This window comes from Thalassophryne amazonica, chromosome 10 (assembly GCF_902500255.1).
Source record: "Thalassophryne amazonica chromosome 10, fThaAma1.1, whole genome shotgun sequence".
In the NCBI taxonomy this organism is placed as follows: Eukaryota; Metazoa; Chordata; class Actinopteri; order Batrachoidiformes; family Batrachoididae; genus Thalassophryne; species Thalassophryne amazonica.
Genome location: NC_047112.1, coordinates 16584234 through 16606491, shown reverse-complemented (window position 1 = coordinate 16606491; position 22258 = coordinate 16584234). Strand labels below are relative to the sequence as shown.

Here is a 22258-nt window from a genome sequence, read left to right as displayed (position 1 = left end):
ATAAAAAAGCCCTCCGTAAAGCTAGGACATCTTTCTACTCATCACTAATTGAAGAAAATAAGAACAACCCCAGGTTTCTTTTCAGCACTGTAGCCAGGCTGACAAAGAGTCAGAGCTCTATTGAGCTGAGTATTCCATTAACTTTAACTAGTAATGACTTCATGACTTTCTTTGCTAACAAAATTTTAACTATTAGAGAAAAAATTACTCATAACCATCCCAAAGATGTATCGTTATCTTTGGCTGCTTTCAGTGATGCCGGTATTTGGTTAGACTCTTTCTCTCCGATTGTTCTGTCTGAGTTATTTTCATTAGTTACTTCATCCAAACCATCAACATGTTTATTAGACCCCATTCCTACCAGGCTGCTCAAGGAAGCCCTACCATTATTTAATGCTTCGATCTTAATATGATCAATCTATCTTTGTTAGTTGGTTATGTACCACAGGCTTTTAAGGTGGCAGTAATTAAACCATTACTTAAAAAGCCATCACTTGACCCAGCTATCTTAGCTAATTATAGGCCAATCTCCAACCTTCCTTTTCTCTCAAAAATTCTTGAAAGGGTAGTTGTAAAACAGCTAACTGATCATCTGCAGAGGAATGGTCTATTTGAAGAGTTTCAGTCAGGTTTTAGAATTCATCATAGTACAGAAACAGCATTAGTGAAGGTTACAAATGATCTTCTTATGGCCTCGGACAGTGGACTCATCTCTGTGCTTGTTCTGTTAGACCTCAGTGCTGCTTTTGATACTGTTGACCATAAAATTTTATTACAGAGATTAGAGCATGCCATAGGTATTAAAGGCACTGCGCTGCGGTGGTTTGAATCATATTTGTCTAATAGATTACAATTTCTTCATGTAAATGGGGAATATTCTTCACAGACTAAAGTTAATTATGGAGTTCCACAAGGTTCTGTGCTAGGACCAATTTTATTCACTTTATACATGCTTCCCTTAGGCAGTATTATTAGATGGTATTGCTTAAATTTTCATTGTTACGCAGATGATACCCAGCTTTATCTATCCATGAAGCCAGAGGACACACACCAATTAGCTAAACTGCAAGATTGTCTTACAGACATAAAGACATGGATGACCTCTAATTTCCTGCTTTTAAACTCAGATAAAACTGAAGTTATTGTACTTGGCCCCACAAATCTTAGAAACATGGTGTCTAACCAGATCCTTACTCTGGATGGCATTACCCTGACCGCTAGTAATGCTGTGAGAAATCTTGGAGTCATTTTTGATCAGGATATATCATTCAAAGCGCATATTAAACAAATATGTAGGACTGCTTTTTTGCATTTACGCAATATCTCTAAAATCAGAAAGGTCTTGTCTCAGAGTGATGCTGAAAAACTAATTCATGCATTGATTTCCTCTAGGCTGGACTATTGTAATTCATTATTATCAGGTTGTCCTAAAAGTTCCCTAAAAAGCCTTCAGTTAATTCAAAATGCTGCAGCTAGAGTACTGACGGGGACTAGAAGGAGAGAGCATATCTCACCCATATTGGCCTCTCTTCATTGGCTTCCTGTTAATTCTAGAATAGAATTTAAAATTCTTCTTCTTACTTATAAGGTTTTGAATAATCAGGTCCCATCTTATCTTAGGGACCTCGTAGTACCATATCACCCCAATAGAGCGCTTTGCTCTCAGACTGCAGGCTTACTTGTAGTTCCTAGGGTTTGTAAGAGTAGAATGGGAGGCAGAGCCTTCAGCTTTCAGGCTCCTCTCCTGTGGAACCAGCTCCCAATTCAGATCAGGGAGACAGACACCCTCTCTACTTTTAAGATTAGGCTTAAAACTTTCCTTTTTGCTAAAGCTTATAGTTAGGGCTGGATCAGGTGACCCTGAACCATCCCTTAGTTATGCTGCTATAGACGTAGACTGCTGGGGGGTTCCCATGATGCACTTTCTTTCTCTTTTTGCTCTGTATGCACCACTCTGCATTTAATCATTAGTGATCGATCTCTGCTCCCCTCCACAGCATGTCTTTTTCCTGGTTCTCTCCCTCAGCCCCAACCAGTCCCAGCAGAAGACTGCCCCTCCCTGAGCCTGGTTCTGCTGGAGGTTTCTTCCTGTTAAAAGGGAGTTTTTCCTTCCCATTGTAGCCAAGTGCTTGCTAACAGGGGGTCGTTTTGATCGTTGGGGTTTTACATAATTATTGTATGGCCTTGCCGTACAATAAAAAGCGCCTTGGGGCAACTGTTTGTTGTGATTTGGCGCTATATAAAAAAATTGATTGATTGATTGATAATGTGTGTATACAACTGTTTTCACGTTTGAACAGAAATTATGACAGTTGTATTTGTAATAGTTTCTAAAGGACTTATATCACTATATAAGACACTCACACATTACATAGTTAGTTTGCTAGAATATAGTTTGTATATGCATCAGCATATATTTAATAATTTTGAATATAATCATGTGTTTTTTTCATTATATTCTAAGTTGATTCATTCATTCTGGGGCACAGTGAATCAAACATTTTAAAATCGATTTTAAACACCTGTAAATTACACTTGGGGAGAAATAAATAACAGCCTTATAAACAATAACTTGCAATAGAATGACCTAAACCTATGCATAATGTGTTTATGCTGCCATAAAACAACATTTCTGATCCACGGTACCCCAGCTTCCCCTACTGAACCACAGACTGTGTACTGTTAATAACGAGAGGTGATTAGGCACAATGCAGTGTAAAAACTTCAAACCTTATGTTCAGGATGTGGAAAATGTAGATTCTTAAACAAGGGGTAGTCTAGCCTTTTAATTTTGTGCAAGTCTTTTGTGCTGCTTTGATCCAAGGAAACTAACAGCAATGTGAATCATGACCTTTAAACCATGATTCATACGTGACAGATTAATTTGGATTGGTTTAATTTACATTCATGTTGTCACATTTGTATTCATGTTGTGACCTTTTTGGTTTAGTTTTAGTCATAGACTTGACTAAAATTGAATTTAGTTTTAGTCATAATTTCATTATCGATTTGTTTTAGTAACTTTTTAGTGGACTAAAATGGAATCCTGAAATTGCTCTCACTGCAGATCAGCACCTTAAAAGTAAAGTCGTGACGTCACTGTGTGGGTGAATGTGATAGCAAATAGTTTTGCACAAAATCAAAATGCAAATTCAAAACACAATAAAGTTGGCAGTTAGGTTGACAGTCTGCAACCTGTTGTAGCTCTTGGTAATTGATGATCCTGTAAAAAAAATAAATGAACTGCAGATTAAGTCAGAAGAAAGTGATTTTGAATTTGGAAGTTGTGTATCTGTCTCTCATTATAACAATCAATCAATCAATCAATCAATTTTTTTTTATATAGCGCCAAATCACAACAAACAGTTGCCCCAAGTCGCTTTATATTGTAAGGCAAGGCCATACAATAATTATGTAAAACCCCAACGGTCAAAACGACCCCCTGTGAGCAAGCACTTGGCTACAGTGGGAAGGAAAAACTCCCTTTTAACAGGAAGAAACCTCCAGCAGAACCAGGCTCAGGGAGGGGCAGTCTTCTGCTGGGACTGGTTGGGGCTGAGGGAGAGAACCAGGAAAAAGACATGCTGTGGAGGGGAGCAGAGATCGATCACTAATGATTAAATGCAGAGTGGTGCATACAGAGCAAAAAGAGAAAGAAAGTGCATCATGGGAACCCCCCAGCAGTCTACGTCTATAGCAGCATAACTAAGGGATGGTTCAGGGTCACCTGATCCAGCCCTAACTATAAGCTTTAGCAAAAAGGAAAGTTTTAAGCCTAATCTTAAAAGTAGAGAGGGTGTCTGTCTCCCTGATCTGAATTGGGAGCTGGTTCCACAGGAGAGGAGCCTGAAAGCTGAAGGCTCTGCCTCCCATTCTACTCTTACAAACCCTAGGAACTACAAGTAAGCCTGCAGTCTGAGAGCAAAGCGCTCTATTGGGGTGATATGGTACTACGAGGTCCCTAAGATAAGATGGGACCTGATTATTCAAAACCTTATAAGTAAGAAGAAGAATTTTAAATTCTATTCTAGAATTAACAGGAAGCCAATGAAGAGAGGCCAATATGGGTGAGATATGCTCTCTCCTTCTAGTCCCCGTCAGTACTCTAGCTGCAGCATTTTGAATTAACTGAAGGCTTTTTAGGGAACTTTTAGGACAACCTGATAATAATGAATTACAATAGTCCAGCCTAGAGGAAATCAATGCATGAATTAGTTTTTCAGCATCACTCTGAGACAAGACCTTTCTGATTTTAGAGATATTGCGTAAATGCAAAAAAGCAGTCCTACATATTTGTTTAATATGCGCTTTGAATGACATATCCTGATCAAAAATGACTCCAAGATTTCTCACAGTATTACTAGAGGTCAGGGTAATGCCATCCAGAGTAAGGATCTGGTTAGACACCATGTTTCTAAGATTTGTGGGGCCAAGTACAATAACTTCAGTTTTATCTGAGTTTAAAAGCAGGAAATTAGAGGTCATCCATGTCTTTATGTCTGTAAGACAATCCTGCAGTTTAGCTAATTGGTGTGTGTCCTCTGGCTTCATGGATAGATAAAGCTGGGTATCATCTGCGTAACAATGAAAATTTAAGCAATACCGTCTAATAATACTGCCTAAGGGAAGCATATATAAAGTGAATAAAATTGGTCCTAGCACAGAACCTTGTGGAACTCCATAATTAACTTTAGTCTGTGAAGAAGATTCCCCATTTACATGAACAAATTGTAATCTATTAGACAAATATGATTCAAACCACCGCAGCGCAGTGCCTTTAATACCTATGGCATGCTCTAATCTCTGTAATAAAATTTTATGGTCAACAGTATCAAAAGCAGCACTGAGGTCTAACAGAACAAGCACAGAGATGAGTCCACTGTCCGAGGCCATAAGAAGATCATTTGTAACCTTCACTAATGCTGTTTCTGTACTATGATGAATTCTAAAACCTGACTGAAACTCTTCAAATAGACCATTCCTCTGCAGATGATCAGTTAGCTGTTTTACAACTACCCTTTCAAGAATTTTTGAGAGAAAAGGAAGGTTGGAGATTGGCCTATAATTAGCTAAGATAGCTGGGTCAAGTGATGGCTTTTTAAGTAATGGTTTAATTACTGCCACCTTAAAAGCCTGTGGTACATAGCCAACTAACAAAGATAGATTGATCATATTTAAGATCGAAGCATTAAATAATGCAGTAGAACGTCCACTGACAGTGACAGAAGAATCATTGCTGTTTATACAAGAATACAGATAGTGAACATTGACAGGATGTAGCAGAAGGAGGGAGTGAAGAGGAGAGCGACATGATTGAAAACGATGGAAAAGCGACAGAAGAAGACAGCAGAAGTGAGGTAGGAAGGAATGAAGAAAGTGAGCCAGTTGTGGAAAGAAAAAAAATTTCAGAGAGAGGACGCTGAGCATCATGAGGGGAGCAATGAGTTGAGAAAAGATGAAGAGCTGCATGAAGTGACTTGAAGGAGGGAAATCCAAGAGAGCGATGTTAAGTGGCAGGAGAAAGACAAGATAGGAGTCCAGGAGGATTATGATGTTGGGCACTCCATTCATGTGATTTATGGTCGACGTGCAGGAGAAGGAAGGTGTAGCCTTCAGATCCTGAGTGAGGAGACTTTGGGTCCTGAGTGAGGAGACTTTGGGTCCTGAGTGAGGAGACGTCAGGTCCTGAGTAAGGAGATGTCAGGTCCTGAGTGAGGAGACTTGGGGTCCTGAGTGAGGAGACTTCAGGTCCCGATTGAGGAGACTTCACGTCCCGATTGAGGAGCCTTCAGGTCCTGAGTGAGGAGACTTGGGGTCCTGAGTGAGGAGACTTGGGGTCCTGAGTGAGGAGACTTTGGGTCCCGAGTGAGGAGCCTTCAGGTCCTGAGTGTGGAGCCTTCAGGTCCTGAGTGCAGAGCCTTCAGGTCCCGAGTGCGTAGACTTCAGGTCCTGAGTGAGGAGACGTCATGTCCTGAGTGAGGAGACGTCATGTCCTGAGTGAGGAGATGTCAGGTCCTAAGTGAGGAGACTTCGGGTCCTGAGTGTGGAGACTTCATCCACATTACTGCTGTGACATTTCAGAAATGATTTGGTGCCACAATGCTGAGCTTTATGTCTGCAGAAGGCTGATATCAACAAATGGACCTATACCTTTGACTCCGCTCACTTTGTTGACAGAGTCCCTATTGCGGTGACAGAGGACCAGACAGAGAGCCTGGCAGAAGCACAAAGTGTCTCAGGCATGGTTCCGAACGCCAACACACAGGAAACTATCCAAAATATAAAGGGCATGAAAACCGAGTGAGTCATTTCTGTGTTTGTGCAATTTTCATTTTAATGGCCGTTGTGGTTTTATCTGTTTATTACATTTTGTATTTTTTTTCAGTCTTATTCTTTAAATTTCCTTTTCATTGATCTTTTTTTGTACAGCAGTTTTGTTTTCAGCAGGGTCATTTTGGCACTTTGCAGTAGTTTTTGCTCTATTTAGTGCTGCTCTCTTGTGTATCTTTTTAGTTTTGCTGTGACATCACACATGCTGTCATTAATTGAATTTGTCTCTGCTTCTTCCATCAGGCGCCGCGTTCGCTTCAGCACCCTGAAGCTTTTATTGGAGCGTGGAGCCGACCCGAACGTATCCAGCGTCCCCACGCCTGCTCTCTTCTTGGCCATCATGGCTGCAGACACTGAGGTGGTCAGGATGCTTCTGCTGCACAGAGCTCGCACTGACATCAAACTAACACCTGAGGTAAGAAATATCTAAATGAGGACAGAGTGATGTGGGATTATTTAAAGGCAGGAAAACAGGAGTTAGAGTGACTTTACATCAGGTGTGTGATGTATTTCCAAGTGATAATTTGTTTTTTGGAGCATCAAACTGAGTTTTGCACAGTTTTCAGTTGTGGACAGTTATGTCTGTTCCATATTTAGTTGTTTTTTTCTTGTCTTTGCACATAGTAACTCCAAAATTTGTGGATGTTTGCACACCAAGTCCCATAGGTACAACATGAATATTCAGTCCATCCAATTGCGATGAGAAGGCCACTCCCATGTATGCCATCACACTGTGTATTATCTCCTACAGCGCACTTGGGGAAACACCTCCTTGCATGTCGTATCCAGCATTGGTGAAACCAATGTAAAAGACTAATGATAACTTGGGCTAGTATCAGAAGAGACCGCATTTTTAAGAGCCAAAGATTTGAGCACCTGTAATGACTCAGGCACAGCTTCAACAGTTACATGACAACATTCGTATTGACACGAGGTGAACAATATGAACATTCTGTAAAAAAAATAACAATAATAATTAAAACAAAATAATAAATAGTGAGAACAGTTGTGTAAAACCATACAATTGTCCCTTTGGTCCTGTGGACCAATCATTGGGGTCCTTGTAAAGTTGCAGTGCACTTTACCTCAAAGGTCCATTAAAAGGGAATTTTGTGATTGTTTCCTACCACAGCTAAGGGGCATCCAGGAAAAGATATGAGTGTGTTGGGTGTCTGTTCTAACACAACCAGACATCCAACAGAGAATGCAGAGCTGTGTGGATGTGCATGTATTCATTCCTTTGTTCTTCTACAAGGTCCTTGGGTTAGCTTGCCATCTTGAATGAACCGGAATTTATGTCCTTTAGTTTCATCCCACTCAATCCATTAATCAAAAAACCTGACCTAAAGACATCTATCATTTACTCTTCAATAAGGAATTATTAAAAGGTATCACTGCCATAAAATCTAAAGAACATTTTTCATCAACCTTATAATTCAATTCAAACTCTTGTTCTGCTGCAACAAGAGCTCCTATGCTGCTAGCTAGGCAGGGCCAAAATATACTAGAAGTCTATTTTACGTAAATGTTGAGCTCAACATGGTGTCTGCCAATCTGAGTAAAACGGCAGCGTGACGTGAGCTGGTTGCGCACTCAAACAGAATAAACTAACCTTATGTTTGCCATTTTTCCTCATGTATTTTGTAAAAGTTAGCAAAAAATAAACACTTCTAAATCTAAAAACATTTTTGTAACCAGATAACACCACTGTAATGATTTACATCTTATCGAGATGTTAGCATGCTAACTAATGACACAGGAACGTCACTGTGAAAGTTGTTAGACTGAAACAAATCAAGTGAACTTTGGTTCACCTAAGCAGACAAACTCAGGAAAAACTCATAGTAATAGTGTTGGGTGTCCCAGTCCTTGATAATATAACGTTGTGCACATTAGCCCCAAGTACAAAACGGTCACGGCCCGGGATCGTCTATCAAGCAACAAACTCCAACTGCTTGTTTCCTTGGTTTGTAGCTAATGCTACCATAGACATCTTTGATCCAGTCTCTCAAAAAGCAGCACAGAGGTGACATTTTTTACAGGTGGATATAGACTACTGATTGAAGATTTATGTGAAGGAGTTAGTGATTAGTTAGTGATTTCATACTGATACAGATACAATAATATCTAACAGCTGTGAACAGATATTTTCTTTTTGTTTACCATAGTTAATGACATTAGGGCTGTTTGAATGACATCCATGTTAACTGCTTTACAAAACAATGTAAAATGTGTGTGGTCACATTTGCACAAGATGACTTCTGCTGTGTTGAGAAGGTGATGATGAGGACCTAGTGGATCTCAGTTTTTTTCAGCAGTTTGTACTTAATTCTGATCTGATATTGTGGTTTTATGAACATAAACTACAGCCACAAACCGGAACTCTTTTCTGTACCACCTCTCCTACACTCCCACTAATTGATCATTATATTGATCAGGCAATATAAGAGATGTGTCATCTGTGAGGTGGATTGTGCTGTGGCAGATGCAAACTTTGCATCATATGTGATGTAGGCATCTTGTGAGCATTGGAATGTGGCCCATCTGAAGGTGGTCCAGCTGTGTTTGTACCTGACTCATTGGTCTCGGTGCCATTCTTCGTGTCTCACTGACCTCTAAGCGTTCGACGACCAAAGCTTATTGGTGATTTTTCATTATTTTATAGATGAAAGGTCTGTATCCTCTGCATGTGGCAGCAGCACTGCCCGGTCCACCTGGTCCAAGAATCACTCAGCTGCTTCTGCACACCGCCACTGATCCAGATGTTCAGGCAAATGACAGCGATGAAATCTGTGAACTCGATAAGGTGTGGGTCTTCTTTTATTATTGTTCTTTGTTATGGTTGGCGTGGCACTCACTGAAACAAGATCTCACTTTGTCTCAATTCATCCATGAAGATCCAGGGTCCACTGAGCCGCAATGAGACAACATCACCAACATATCAGACCCTTACCGCAACAGAGTGCAACTCATCTGGAGCAGGGGGCCGAACGGCCCTTCATGTGGCGTGCCAGAGAGACTACGACTACAGCGTCAGTACACACACACACATACATACTTTACTTGCTTCTGAATGACTTCCGTTAAGAGGTAATATTTTCACCTACATTTTTTTTTGTTTGTTTGCCTTTTAGCAAGATAACTGGAAAAGTAATGAATGGATTTCAGTGAAATTTGGTGATCTGATCGGATCTTTCTGGGACAGACGTAACTCTGTTTTCCAGGTGATCTGGAATATATTCTGAGATTCAGAAGAAATTTTGGCATACAGCACATTTAACTCAAAAAGGTTTCAGAGTATGGTGATGAAATGTGGTGAGCAGATGGGTAGTGTCCTCGAAAATGAGCGATTATAATTTGAATTTGATCCTGAGCATATTTTGGATCCAGGATCCAGATGTTTTAACCAGTATGTGGACTTCGCAAATGCATGTACTCTCTGTGTCCCCTAGTTGCAAAATTGAAAATTTTGTTATTTATTTTGGCAAACTAAAATGGCAAACTAAAAGGAGCTTTAGTTTGCCATTGTATTTAACAAATGAACAGAATGTTGAAAAAAGTGCATTACAAATGGCTGATGAATTTAATTCATTTTTTGTTAATGTTGGCCCAAATTAAGCCAAAACCTTTCTTTTGCAAAATAAAGAAAGTTGGAAAGGGGAAAGCAAAGTCATGCAATCTTTTTATCTTGATAAAATCAGTGAGAATGATATTACTACCATTGTGTCTAAATTAAAAAGTAAATATTCATGTGATAGCGACGGGTTAGATATCTTCATTATCAAAGACACAATTCAGTGCGTTAGTAGCCCATTAAAATTTATATTTAATTTGTCTTTTAACACTGGTGTATTTCCAGAAAAAATGAAGGTGACTAAGATTTTACCACTTTTCAAATCTGGTGATAAGCACAGTCTTACGAACTACAGGCCAATATCTTTACTTTCTCAATTTTGGAAAAAACTTTTGTTAAAAAAATAGATTATTTTATTGAAAAACATTCCTTAATTCATGACAATCAGTTTGGCTTCAGAAGCAATCTTTCAACAGCTATGGCTTTAATGAAAATCACAGAGGACATTACTACTGAACTTCAGAATAAAAATTATATAGTAGGAGTTTTCATTGACCTTAAAAAGGCTTTTGATACTCTTGATCACAAAATGTTGTTAGCTAAACTACAGTCATATGGAATTAGAGGTATTGGATTAAATTGGATTACTAGTTATTTAGAAAATAGACAACAATATGTAGAATATGCAGGCCAGAGATCTATATTAAACACAATTTCTTTGTGAGGTCCCCCAAGGTCGGTATGGGGCGAAACTCTTTAACTATATATATATATATATATATATATATATATATTATATATATATTACTATCTATATTATATATATATATATATTAATGACCTCTGTGAGGGTATTACGTTTTGTTCCTCTTCGCTGATGACACTAATGATATTACTTCAGAAATGGTTTATTAAAATAAATTGTCATTGAATTTGAGTAAGACAAAATATGTGTTGTTTACAAATCATAAATGCCCTGATAATTTCAAGCCGACTCCAGATAAAGCGGAAGAAAATGGATAGATGGATGGATGGATGATATTGAGAGAGTGTCTGAATTGAAATTTCTCAGAGCACTCATTGATGAAAACTTGAAATGGAAGTCGCACATAGCATATGTAAAAAACAAAATTTGTAAAAATATTGCTGTTTTGAGTAAGGTTAAGTATATGTTAAATTACAAGGCGATGAGACTCCTTTATTGTTCTTTGATTTTACCATACTTGACATATTGTTTGGAGGTATTGGGCAATATATATGTTACCAACTTAATGCCTTTATTTATTTTACAGAAGAGGGCTATAAGGATAATTAATAGAGCTGCTCCGACAGCACATACAACAGAACTGTTTCTCAGGTCACAACTATTAAAACTGAAGGACTTGGTTGTTTTAAGAACATTATTAGTTATTCATAAAGCCACACTTTTTTGTTACCGAGTAGTCTGCAAACACTTTTCACTGTAAATAGTAAGACAAGCTGAAGAAGATATGATTTTAAAACCCCTTTTGCTAGAACTACCCTGAAGCAAATGTGTGTCTCAGTGGCAGGCGTGAAATAGTGGAACTCTATGGAAAATCTTTAAAATGTTAAAATGTCTTTCTGTTTAAATGTCTATACAAACAGAAAATACTAAAACTGTATGAAAATCCAAATGAATAGAGCTAAAAAAAAAAAAAGAAACAAAAAGGAAAAAAATGCTCATTGATATGTACGTATTCTTATAATGGAACACAAAGGTGAGGCCATCTAAATTTGTGTTGAAACAAGAATGGGGTAGGAGATAATAAGATGTTTTTCTTAATCACTCCTGTTCTTCTTTACATGGAATGTGTTATTATTTTGTACTCTGTAAAGTGCAGATTTTCTTGTGTGTTTTTTTAAAATTCATTACCATGGAAAAAATGAATAAATGAAATGAAATTCAAATTCAAATTTTTAATGACTTCTCATAGCCCACCTGTAATACCTTAATGGACCACCAGTGGTTCCGACATCTTTGGGAACCACTAATAGTAAAATACGAGTTCATGTGTATTTTTCTTCTCACTACAAATATACGTACAGTATATAACATCTGTTTTGGGGACATTTTCTCGCTTTGCCACCTGCACTTCTGGAGCATCTCATGATCTTTGCACTAGGTGAAGTGATGAAACTGGATGATGATGGATGCGATGTGTGTTGTTAGCTGTAGTTGGGATTAAAACAGGCATAGCTTTGGTCTCTAAATACATACAAAAAACTGAAGGAATATTAATTCAGTGCAAGAAAACACAAAATGTAAAATGACAATTCTGCACAATGTGATGTTTGTTTGTGTCGACTTTACAGAACGCCACTGAGGTCGTAGCCCTTCTTCTCTCCCACAGAGCCAACCCCAACCTCCTCTGGAGTGGACACTCACCTCTTTCCTTAGCCATAGCAAACGGCAATTACCTGGTACGAAGACACACACACACACACACACATCCAACTGACCTATTTTACAAAACTACACCCTGTCTCAAATATGTCCCATTTTCCTCCCAGGCAGTCCATGAGTTGTTGAAAGGAGGTGCAGATCCCAATATGCATCTGGGCCCTGGGGTGGGCAGCGCCCTCTGTGCCCTCGCCAATGTCAACTACCGCTATGTTGGAGACCGAGCCAACATGGTGCCTCTCAAACACAGACACACACTGTATAACGCAAATATGTGTTAAAAGGAAGCTAAAGAGCCCACATGTTTTCTGTAAAAATGAGTCTAAAGTTAAAGTATCTCCACTGTTGAATGTAAAACATGAAGCGCCAAAGGTTTCAGGATGTAATTTTTTTAAAACATTCTACAAAGTATCATTGAGTTCTAGAACCACAACACTCCTGCCAGTCGGGGAAGAAAATTAAGCCAACATGACTCCCCCTCCAAACTCCATCCTTATGTACATTTGAAGCTACCAAAAGTGTTTAAGTTAAAACGATAAAAGTGTTAAATGTTCACGTCTGACCGATGCTTGTACCGTCTGTGCCTTTTGCTCCTGGTACAGCTGGATATATTGGTTAAAGGTGGTGCTGACATTCTGATGCCAGTTAAAGTGGGCAATGTCATAGGAACTGCAGTCGACTATGCACACTATTCCTTCAACCAGGTAACACACACAGTATGACTGTGCCCACACATACTGTACACACTGCAACAGTTCAGTTCATTTATAGTTCTTAAAAACAGGACATCCCCCAGTTTTCAGTCCCAGTTTAAAGCCTAATTTTCTGGCAGGGTTGTACCAGACTTTAGAGTATGAAACCAATTTCCATTATTTGTTCTCCTGTTTGTATACACAGGTGACAAAAGTTTAACAAGATGCTAAGTACCAGTGTCACAGACCGAATGGTCTCCCCTAAAAATCGGTCTGCCCTGCCTTCACTGCACATGCGTCATCACTGATTATCATCTCGTTTCTGCTTAAAACTGCACTCCAGTCATCTCCCTCAGCAACAGATAACTGACGCTTTTGTACAACAATCATTTCCACAAAAATTCAGCATTATTTCATCATAAAAGATGAAGGAAATGATCAAAGTGTAGTTAGCAACACGAGCTGCTAGATGTGTTCACGGCACCTCAGTCATTTCAAAGCGTCATGGATTTTCGCCTAGTTTCTGCTTAAAATGGCCTTGTTTCTACTTAAAACTGACTTTAGAATGATTTAAGGGGTTTTACCTTGTCATCTTATGGTTAATAATCCCAAAATTCTCTGGTCTTATGAGACAAAGATTAAATTCTTTGGCGTGAATGCCAGGTGTCATGTTTGGAGGAAACCAGGCACCATCCCTACAGTGAAGCATGGTGGTGGCAGCATCATTGGCTCTCAGCCTCTCTTCATTGGCTTCCTGTTAATTCTAGAATAGAATTTAAAATTCTTCTTCTTACTTATAAGGTTTTGAATAATCAGGTCCCATCTTATCTTAGGGACCTCATAGTACCATATCACCCCAATAGAGCGCTTCGCTCTCAGACTGCAGGCTTACTTGTAGTTCCTAGGGTTTGTAAGAGTAGAATGGGAGGCAGAGCCTTCAGCTTTCAGGCTCCTCTCCTGTGGAACCAGCTCCCAATTCAGATCAGGGAGACAGACACCCTCTCTACTTTTAAGATTAGGCTTAAAACTTTCCTTTTTGCTAAAGCTTATAGTTAGGGCTGGAACAGGTGACCCTGAGCCATCCCTTAGTTATGCTGCTATAGACTTAGACTGCTGGGGGGTTCCCATGATGCACTGAGTGTTTCTTTCTCTTTTTGCTCTGTATGCACCACTCTGCATTTAATCATTAGTGATTGATCTCTGCTCCCCTCCACAGCATGTCTTTTTCCTGGTTCTCTCCCTCAGCCCCAACCAGTCCCAGCAGAAGACTGCCCCTCCCTGAGCCTGGTTCTGCTGGAGGTTTCTTCCTGTTAAAAGGGAGTTTTTCCTTCCCACTGTTACCAAGTGCTTGCTCACAGGGGGTCGTTTTGACCGTTGGGGTTTTTCCGTAATTATTGTATGGCCTTGCCTTACAATATAAGGCGCCTTGGGGCAACTGTTTATTGTGATTTGGCGCTATATAAATAAATTGATTTGATTGATTTGATCATGCTGTGGGGATGTTTTCAGCAGCAGGAATTGAGGGACTAGTCAGGATTGAGGGAAAGTTGAATGCAGCAATGTAGAGTCATCCTGGATGAAAACCTGCTCCAGAGCGCTCTTGACCTCAGACTGGGGTGATGGTTCATCTTTCAGCAGGACGATGACCCTAAACACACAGCCAAGATATCAAAGATGTGTCTTCAGGACAACTCTGTGAATGTCCTTGAGTGGCCCAGCCAGAGCCCAGACCTGAATCCGATTGAACATCTCTGGAGAGATCTGAAAATGGCTGTGCACCGACGCTCCCCATCCAACCTGTTACAGCTGAACCCAGTGAATGATTTAGGACCAAAATTCACAGAGCTGAGTTGAAACAAAGTAACAATTTATTGGAGTTACACAGTGGGTGGCGGGGAGGTGGGGGCGATAGAGTACTTCAGGGGGAGCGCAAGGGATGGGTATCGAGAACCGGTTCTTTTCGAGAATCGTTAAGAAATGTTTCGATCCACTGTCATCAATAACCTTTTTGCTTAACGATTCCCTTATCGGTCCTTCAGAGCAGCCGCTGTTTTTGAAGGTGTTTTATTGGGAAAATGATCATTTCTTTACATTGATTGCAGATCCTGCAGCGGGTCTGTAATCAACCGCTTCTGCAATAAGTTAAGCGATACGCGGAATCGATATTGATAAAATCTTATCAATACCCATCCATAAATATGTATAAAAGTCTAATTAATATTATTTATGTTAAAATGTGTTAGTTATGCCGGGGGTGGGGTATTAATTTGTTCTCTGAGGGGCGCTCACTCTCCCATACTTTGAGAACCCTTGGAGTAACAGAATGACAGAATATTGCAATCAGAGGTGGAGGAGGTACCAGAGCAGGGAGACACAGGCTTGACCAAAATGCGTTGTGGATCATAAAGTAGGACCAGGCAGCCACGACAGAGCTGACAGGAAGCAGGAACGCTGAAAGCAATGAGCACAAGAGAAATGTCAGAATCAGGAAAATGTGGAGTCATAAAAATGCAGAAGTTCAAAATCCAAAAAGGATCTATGGAGTCCAGGTTCCACTAAGTTGAGCTGAGTGTCTGGCAGCTATGGAGTGGAAAGACCGGGGTTTAAATACAGGTGTAGGTGATTGCAGACAGGTATGATGAGTCAGCATCACATTCAAGAAGACTTGAGGCTGTAATTACTGCCAAAGGTGCATCAATAAGGTATTGCGCATAGGGTGTGAATACTTATGTACATGTGATTTCTTAGCATCTGATGCAGATGGAAAAGTGCTATATAAATGCAGTCCATGTATAAACTGTACCTTCTGTGTGAGCGCTACTGTAGTTGTCCACAAATATGTTATAATGTAGTGTCCGGTTTTATTCAACTCCTCTCCTGGTTTCCCACCATGTCCTGTTTATGCTGATTGAGTACTTACCTGTGCAGAGACTGTTGGCTTAAAATGTTGAATCAGATTTTCCTTCTGCTGTATTATTCAGTGTCTTACTTCTTATTTAACACTGTTTCCTCTCTATCCAATAATCATGTGTATATGTTACTAGGACGTGTACACTGCCAACACTCCCTACCATGCTCTGAACATGCACGAGAGAGAAACGTTCAACGCACGGCACCAGCTGCTGAGCATGATGGGAAGTCTGCTAAGACAAGCTGCTGTCCAGCAGGAGAGTGAGTAGCACTCCGAGTTTAATAGTATTTTGTGTGTGTGGGTGGGGGGTTGTGTTTACCTGTGCTGTTGTGGGCACATGATCATCTTATTCAGAAGAGGGTTTTTTTTTTTAACCAACACAGGTTCTGTTTTAGTTTGGGAAATACTTGAAGTGCTCTGAGCATGAATGAATGTTTTTTGATTTAAAACCATTCAGAATTAAAAAAAAAAAAAAAAAATAGCAGAATCTGAAATCAACAAGAAATGCAGTCATGACACAGTGCTGGAATTTTGACTTGTCAAAAAGTAGCTGGAGACATCTGGTTTAAACATTTTGGTGGTCTGAGTTGAGTTTATCACATATCTGCAGTTAGATTCTCCATATGACTGTTAGTGATTGTTTACACTAAATGTTTTTATTGTTTTTGTGTGCACATGGGCAGATGCCATTTCTCCAAAGGATTTAATGTCGGAAGAAAAAGTTTTGCCACCCATTATAGAGGAACAGAGGTACGCACTTTACACCTATACCATATGTGAACAACTGTCCTTCATGCTCAAATGACATTTATTCTTATGATTGGACCTCACACACACACACACACCAACACACACACCACACACACACACACACAGACACAACACACAAATGAAAGCTCATATATTTTTCCAACTGTGTGTATTTTAAGCTGTGATATTTTCCTAGGAAGTCATCGCTTAATAATTTTTGTTATGAATGCGGCCGCTCCGTGTTTGTGAAGCTGACTGGTTGCACCCGCTGCCACAAAGTCTCATACTGCTCCAGGAGGTGTAAACTGAAAGCTTGGGACGAAAGACATAAGAACGAGTGTGTCCGGATGTCAGGTGGGAAACACAATCTCCCCAGCAAACCCTCAACATAGCACCAAACCTGCTGATGTTCAGGATCTATAAAATACACATTACAGCAGTAATAACTGAATTTTTATGTTTTGGTTTCTGTGAACAGAATGCATGAATCTGCCTATAAAGAATAAAAAAAAAAAAAAAAAAATTGATTTTCAGTACTCTGCTTTTCTCTCTCAATACAGCATTTGCAGGAAGCAGCCAGAAGAAAGCTGTGATTGGATCCCAAAAAGAACCCATGCCTGTGTGCAGCACCCCGAAATCTGCAGAACTCTGCACACCTTTGAGTGCCACGCTAAAATCTCCAAGTGTTCTGAAGTTCTTGTTCTCTGAGGAGAAGTTCCCGGTGAACCAACTCAACCTGAAGGAAAACTACAGCTGTAACTGATTGTACTCATGTTTCAGATGTTTGATGACAGTTGAAGTATATCTGTAGCTGCTTAGTACAGTGATGGAAATCACATTCTGTTGATCATTAAGAATAAAATAAAATGTTTTTATTCTTAGAAATACACACTGTATCTATAATTCATTGATAAAACTCACCTGTTCACACAGGACAGTTTCCTTGAGTGATTATGATTATGATTATGATTACTCGTATATCTTGTACCAAACTTATGTTGTGCTGACTTGATAATATCCCACTTCCAACATGTAATGATTTGTATACAGAATAATAATGTCCCCACAACAAGAAAGTCATCGTGTGCCCACAATATCTGTGTTTTCAGAATAAGATAAGCACATTATGTTTTGTGCATAATAGTTTGTTCCCACAAGTCACTAAATATGCATGCATATGTTATTTCCCCCAAAAAATAATCTTCAGTGCAGAAGAAAAACTTGTTCCTTGAAGATATCCATCCATCCATTTTCTTCTGCTTTATCCGGGGTCAGGTCGTGGGGGCAGCAGCTCAAGCAAAGCCTCCCAGACCTCTCGATCCACACACACACACCTCCCCCAGCTCCTCCGGAGGAACCCCAAGGCGTTCCCAAGCCAGCAGAGAGATACAGTCCCTCTAGCGTGTCCTGGGTCTTCCCCGGGGCCTCCTCCCAATGGGACGTGCCCGGAACACCTCTCCAGCGAGGCGTCCAGGGGGCATCCGGAAAAGATGCCCGAGCCACCTCAACTGACTCCTTTCGACGTGGAGGAGCAGCGGCTCGACTCCGAGCTCCTTCAGAGTGACCGAGCTCCTCACCCTATCTCTAAGGGAGCGCCCAGCCACCCTGCGGAGGAAACATCTCGGCCGCTTGTACTCGCGATCTCGTTCTTTCGGTCATGAGCCAAATCTCATGACCATAGGTGAGGATCTGAACGTAGATCGATCGGTAAATCGAGAGCTTTGCCCCCCTACTCAACTCTCTCTTCACCACGACGGTCCGATACAGCGACCGCATCACTGCAGATGCTGCACCGATCTGTCTATCGATCTCACGCTCCATCCGTCCCTCACTCTTGAACAAGACCCCGAGATACTTAAACTCCTCCACTTGAGGCAAGGACACTCCACCGACCTGAAGAGGGCAAAGCACCTTTTTCCGGTCGAGAACCATGGCCTCGGATTTGGAGGTGCTGATTTTCATCCCAGACGCTTCACACTGGGCTGCAAACCGCCCCAGTGCACGCTGAAGGTCCTGATTTGACGAAACCAACAGAACCACATCGTCCGCAAACAGCAGAGACGAGATTCTGTGGTTCCCAAACCAGACCCCCTCTACACCCTGGCTGCGCCTAGAAATTCTGTCCATAAAAATAATGAACAGAACCGGTGACAAAGGGCAGCCCTGGCGGAGGCTAACGTGCACTGGAAACAGGTTTGACTTACTACCGGCAATGCGAACCAAGCTCCTGCTGCGGTCGTACAGGGACCGGATAGCCCTTAGCAAAGGACCCCGCAACCCATACTCCCAGAACTCCTGGAGAGGGGCTGGACGCTCCTTGAAGATAAATAAATATAATTTATTTGTTTTGGGAACGGGAGAAGATGATACGTTTATGCAGACTGTTTTGTTCCTGAAAGATAATGACCATGTTTGCATGATGGTGACTTGTTCCCAAAGCATAATTATAATGTGTGCACATGATAAAATGTTCTCACAAGTTACTGTGCATCCCAACTTTACAAAATAAAATGATCTATTGTCACTGGCAAAATGTGCAAACTCAATGGATGAGTGTACGTGGTTCCCAAAATGATCTTGTTTAGTACATGATGCAATTTCCAGAGTAATGCTATGCGCACACACAACGCTGTCTAGCTTTGAAAAGATAATTAGATTGTGCATGATTATAAGCTGTATCCAAAATAAAATTTTGTGCTCACAAGATAATCCACAGTTACCAAAAGATAGTTCCTCCCCACTGTCGCCAAGTGCTTGCTCACAGGGGGTCATTTTGACCGTTGGGGTTTTTCTGTAATTATTATATGGCTTTTGCCTTACAATATAAAGCGCCTTGGGGCTGTTATGTGTCGGACGCAGCCCGGAGAACCAACCAGCGTTTGAAGGACCCAGTATAAAATAAGCAGAGCACGGTAAAAAGGATAACAGAGTTTAATGAACATAACAGTGCTGTGAAAAATATAAAAGTGCGCGGTCTGGCGTGGTGGATTGCGGTGCGCTCCCAGCAGCGCTAACGGTCCGGAGCCAGAATTGGTTCGGATCCAAGGACCCCGCCGACACCCCCCAGGTGGCCGCGACAAACCGGGTCTGTGAAAGAAGGAATCATTATGTGAGTCCACACTCAACACACAGAGAGAACGCTCAAAGGTGCACAAACAGCAAACACTTCCTGGCTTAATTACTAATCAGCTTCCCACCCTGCAGGCATGGAACATCCAGTTCACAAACTCACTGCAGTGGAAGCTGATTTAAACGACCAACATACAGCTCAATATAATAAGGTGTGAGGGACACCACATTTACTGACTGTATAAATGTTAGTCACAAAATCTAACGTACCTCAGGAAGTGTGCTGACGAGCGTGAGACCTCACCCCCTCCTCTTTCACAGACCATGCATCAAACCTGGACGTTCTCTGCATCCACTGATGATGAGATGGCTCCCGAGACGACGATCTCACCCGTCTGGTCACAAGGTCGAGTCTCTGGCAAATACACACTGTCTACTCCAGTCTTAAATGCCACCATGTTCCAATCCATGTAGATGCACCACAGCTGTGAGTCCTGACGAGCCGCAGGTGATCAGGGTGAGGTCCTGATAAACTCAGCTACACAGCCACTCAGTCCCAAATGCAAGCCACCTGGAAGGAAAAACAAAAGACAGAAACAAAAAGGCAGCCAGGCCCCCCAGCCATACAACAGGGGCAACTGTTTGTTGTGATTTGGCGCTATATAAATAAAAATGATTTGATTTAGTAGTCTGACCATATGATAACTACTAAACAATAATTATGTTGTTCTCACACATCTGGTTCATAAACATAATTATATTGTGTCAGCATTATTATAAGTTGTTCCCAAAATATAATGATCTTGTACTCACAATGTATAGTTCCCAAAAGATAGTCTTCTGTCCTACCTACTAAACAGTAATATTCTCTTCACATATCTGGTCCCTAAACATCATTATATTGTGCAGGCATGATTATACGTAATCTACCTACGGGTACAAATAAAGTCACCTGAACCTGAACCTAAGTTGTTCCAAAAAACTTTTGTGCTCACATGATAATACACAGTTCCCAAAAGACAGCTGTGTGACCATAACTACTAAACAATAATTATGTTGTTCTCACATATGTTCTGTAAACATAATTATATTGTGCAGGCATGATTATAAGTTGTTCCCAAAATCATAATTATTCACAAGATAATATATAGTTCTCAAAAGAAGTCTTCTGTCCTAACTACTAAACATTAATATTCTCTTCACATATCTGGTCCCTAAACATAATTATATTGCACAGGCATGGTTATAGCTTTTATCAAAATATGCTCTTGTCCCCATGTGATAACTAGTAAATCTATATAATCCCTAAAACATAATTATCCATAAAAATAAATGTGCAGGGCATGATTATCATGTTCCCAAAGAGAATCATGTCAGCATGTTGATAACTATAAACATATTGTGGAGGCATGATTATAGTTGTTCCCAAAATATAGTCTTGTCCCCATGTGATAACTACTAAATATATCTAATCCCTAAAACATAATATTGTGCAGGTATAATTATAGGTGTTCCCAAAAGATAGTCTTGTCCCCATGTGATTACTACAAAATATATCTAATCCCTAATATCACCGTCACACATAACTGGAATTACGCAGAGGCGTCGGATTTGTGAATTGGCACACATCTGAAAAGTGTCGGATTTCAGTTCCAAACGTCTCTGACAGCCACCTGCAGAAGTCAACACGGTCAAAATTGGCCAGTGTTCTGTCGAGATGTGTGGTTTTGTTGAATTGTGCATCCCGACGCATAACTCGGACAGTTCTGCATCCCAACAATGTTGTGCTGTAAATAGTGTGCACATGCAATTTGAACTTTTCAAATTGAAAAGACACTTATTGCGTTGTATTTTCATGTAAGACAAAATTGTGTGTTCCTTCAGTTTGACTGTTCTGTCAAGTTGAGCGGCGAGTTGTGCGCCCTGACAACTATTGCGCTGTAATACTGCGTGCACATGCAAATTTTAAGTTTTTTAAAGTTGAAAGAACCATATTGCTGTTGTATTTTCATTCGCTCATGTCGCATGGTCGGGGAGTTCGACGTGGTAAAGAGAGGCACCGTCAACCTGACGGGGGGGGGGGGGGGGGGGGGGGGGGGGTGTGTGAAAGTCTGGGTGGAGAGAACTGCGCATGCGCAGTTGCACGGAGGGCTGGCTTCTCGATAGGACTGACATCTTGTTGGGACACTGGCGGCCCCGAGTGTGATGCACATGTTCAAAACTCTCCGGGCGCCGTTGAGATGGGACACCTATCCGACGGCGGCCCATGTGTAATCTGACGACCATCTGACAGCAATTTACATATTCTGACGGCATCAAAACAGCATTTGAAATGATCTGATCACAGTTGACTGAGCTCTGAGAATGATCGGTCACAGCAAAACCTGCCGACATGTGCCACGCTTGTCCACCTCCACTGGACCGGGGCCAGGGAGGTCAAAGGAAATCTTGTTATGTAATAACATGTATGTGGCACTGTGCGTGCGTCAGAGGCTCAGTGCGATGCCGCA

The 22258-nt window shown here is 40.8% G+C and overlaps 1 protein-coding gene across 1 annotated transcript in view; it reads left to right on the top strand.

Annotated features, from left to right (window-relative positions):
* Window positions 1-17533, top strand: part of ankmy1 (ankyrin repeat and MYND domain containing 1) — a 32719-nt gene extending 15186 nt beyond the window's left edge. Inside the window, exons 7-17 of the mRNA XM_034180793.1 lie at window positions 6122-6300; window positions 6574-6745; window positions 8996-9136; window positions 9228-9362; window positions 12239-12346; window positions 12437-12559; window positions 12929-13030; window positions 16063-16189; window positions 16613-16679; window positions 16867-17033; window positions 17240-17533. Coding sequence (XP_034036684.1) covers window positions 6122-6300; window positions 6574-6745; window positions 8996-9136; window positions 9228-9362; window positions 12239-12346; window positions 12437-12559; window positions 12929-13030; window positions 16063-16189; window positions 16613-16679; window positions 16867-17033; window positions 17240-17442 — 1524 coding nt within the window. The 3' untranslated portion in view covers window positions 17443-17533. The remainder of the gene's footprint in view (window positions 1-6121; window positions 6301-6573; window positions 6746-8995; window positions 9137-9227; window positions 9363-12238; window positions 12347-12436; window positions 12560-12928; window positions 13031-16062; window positions 16190-16612; window positions 16680-16866; window positions 17034-17239) is intronic.
* The last annotated feature ends 4725 nt before the right edge of the window (window positions 17534-22258 follow it).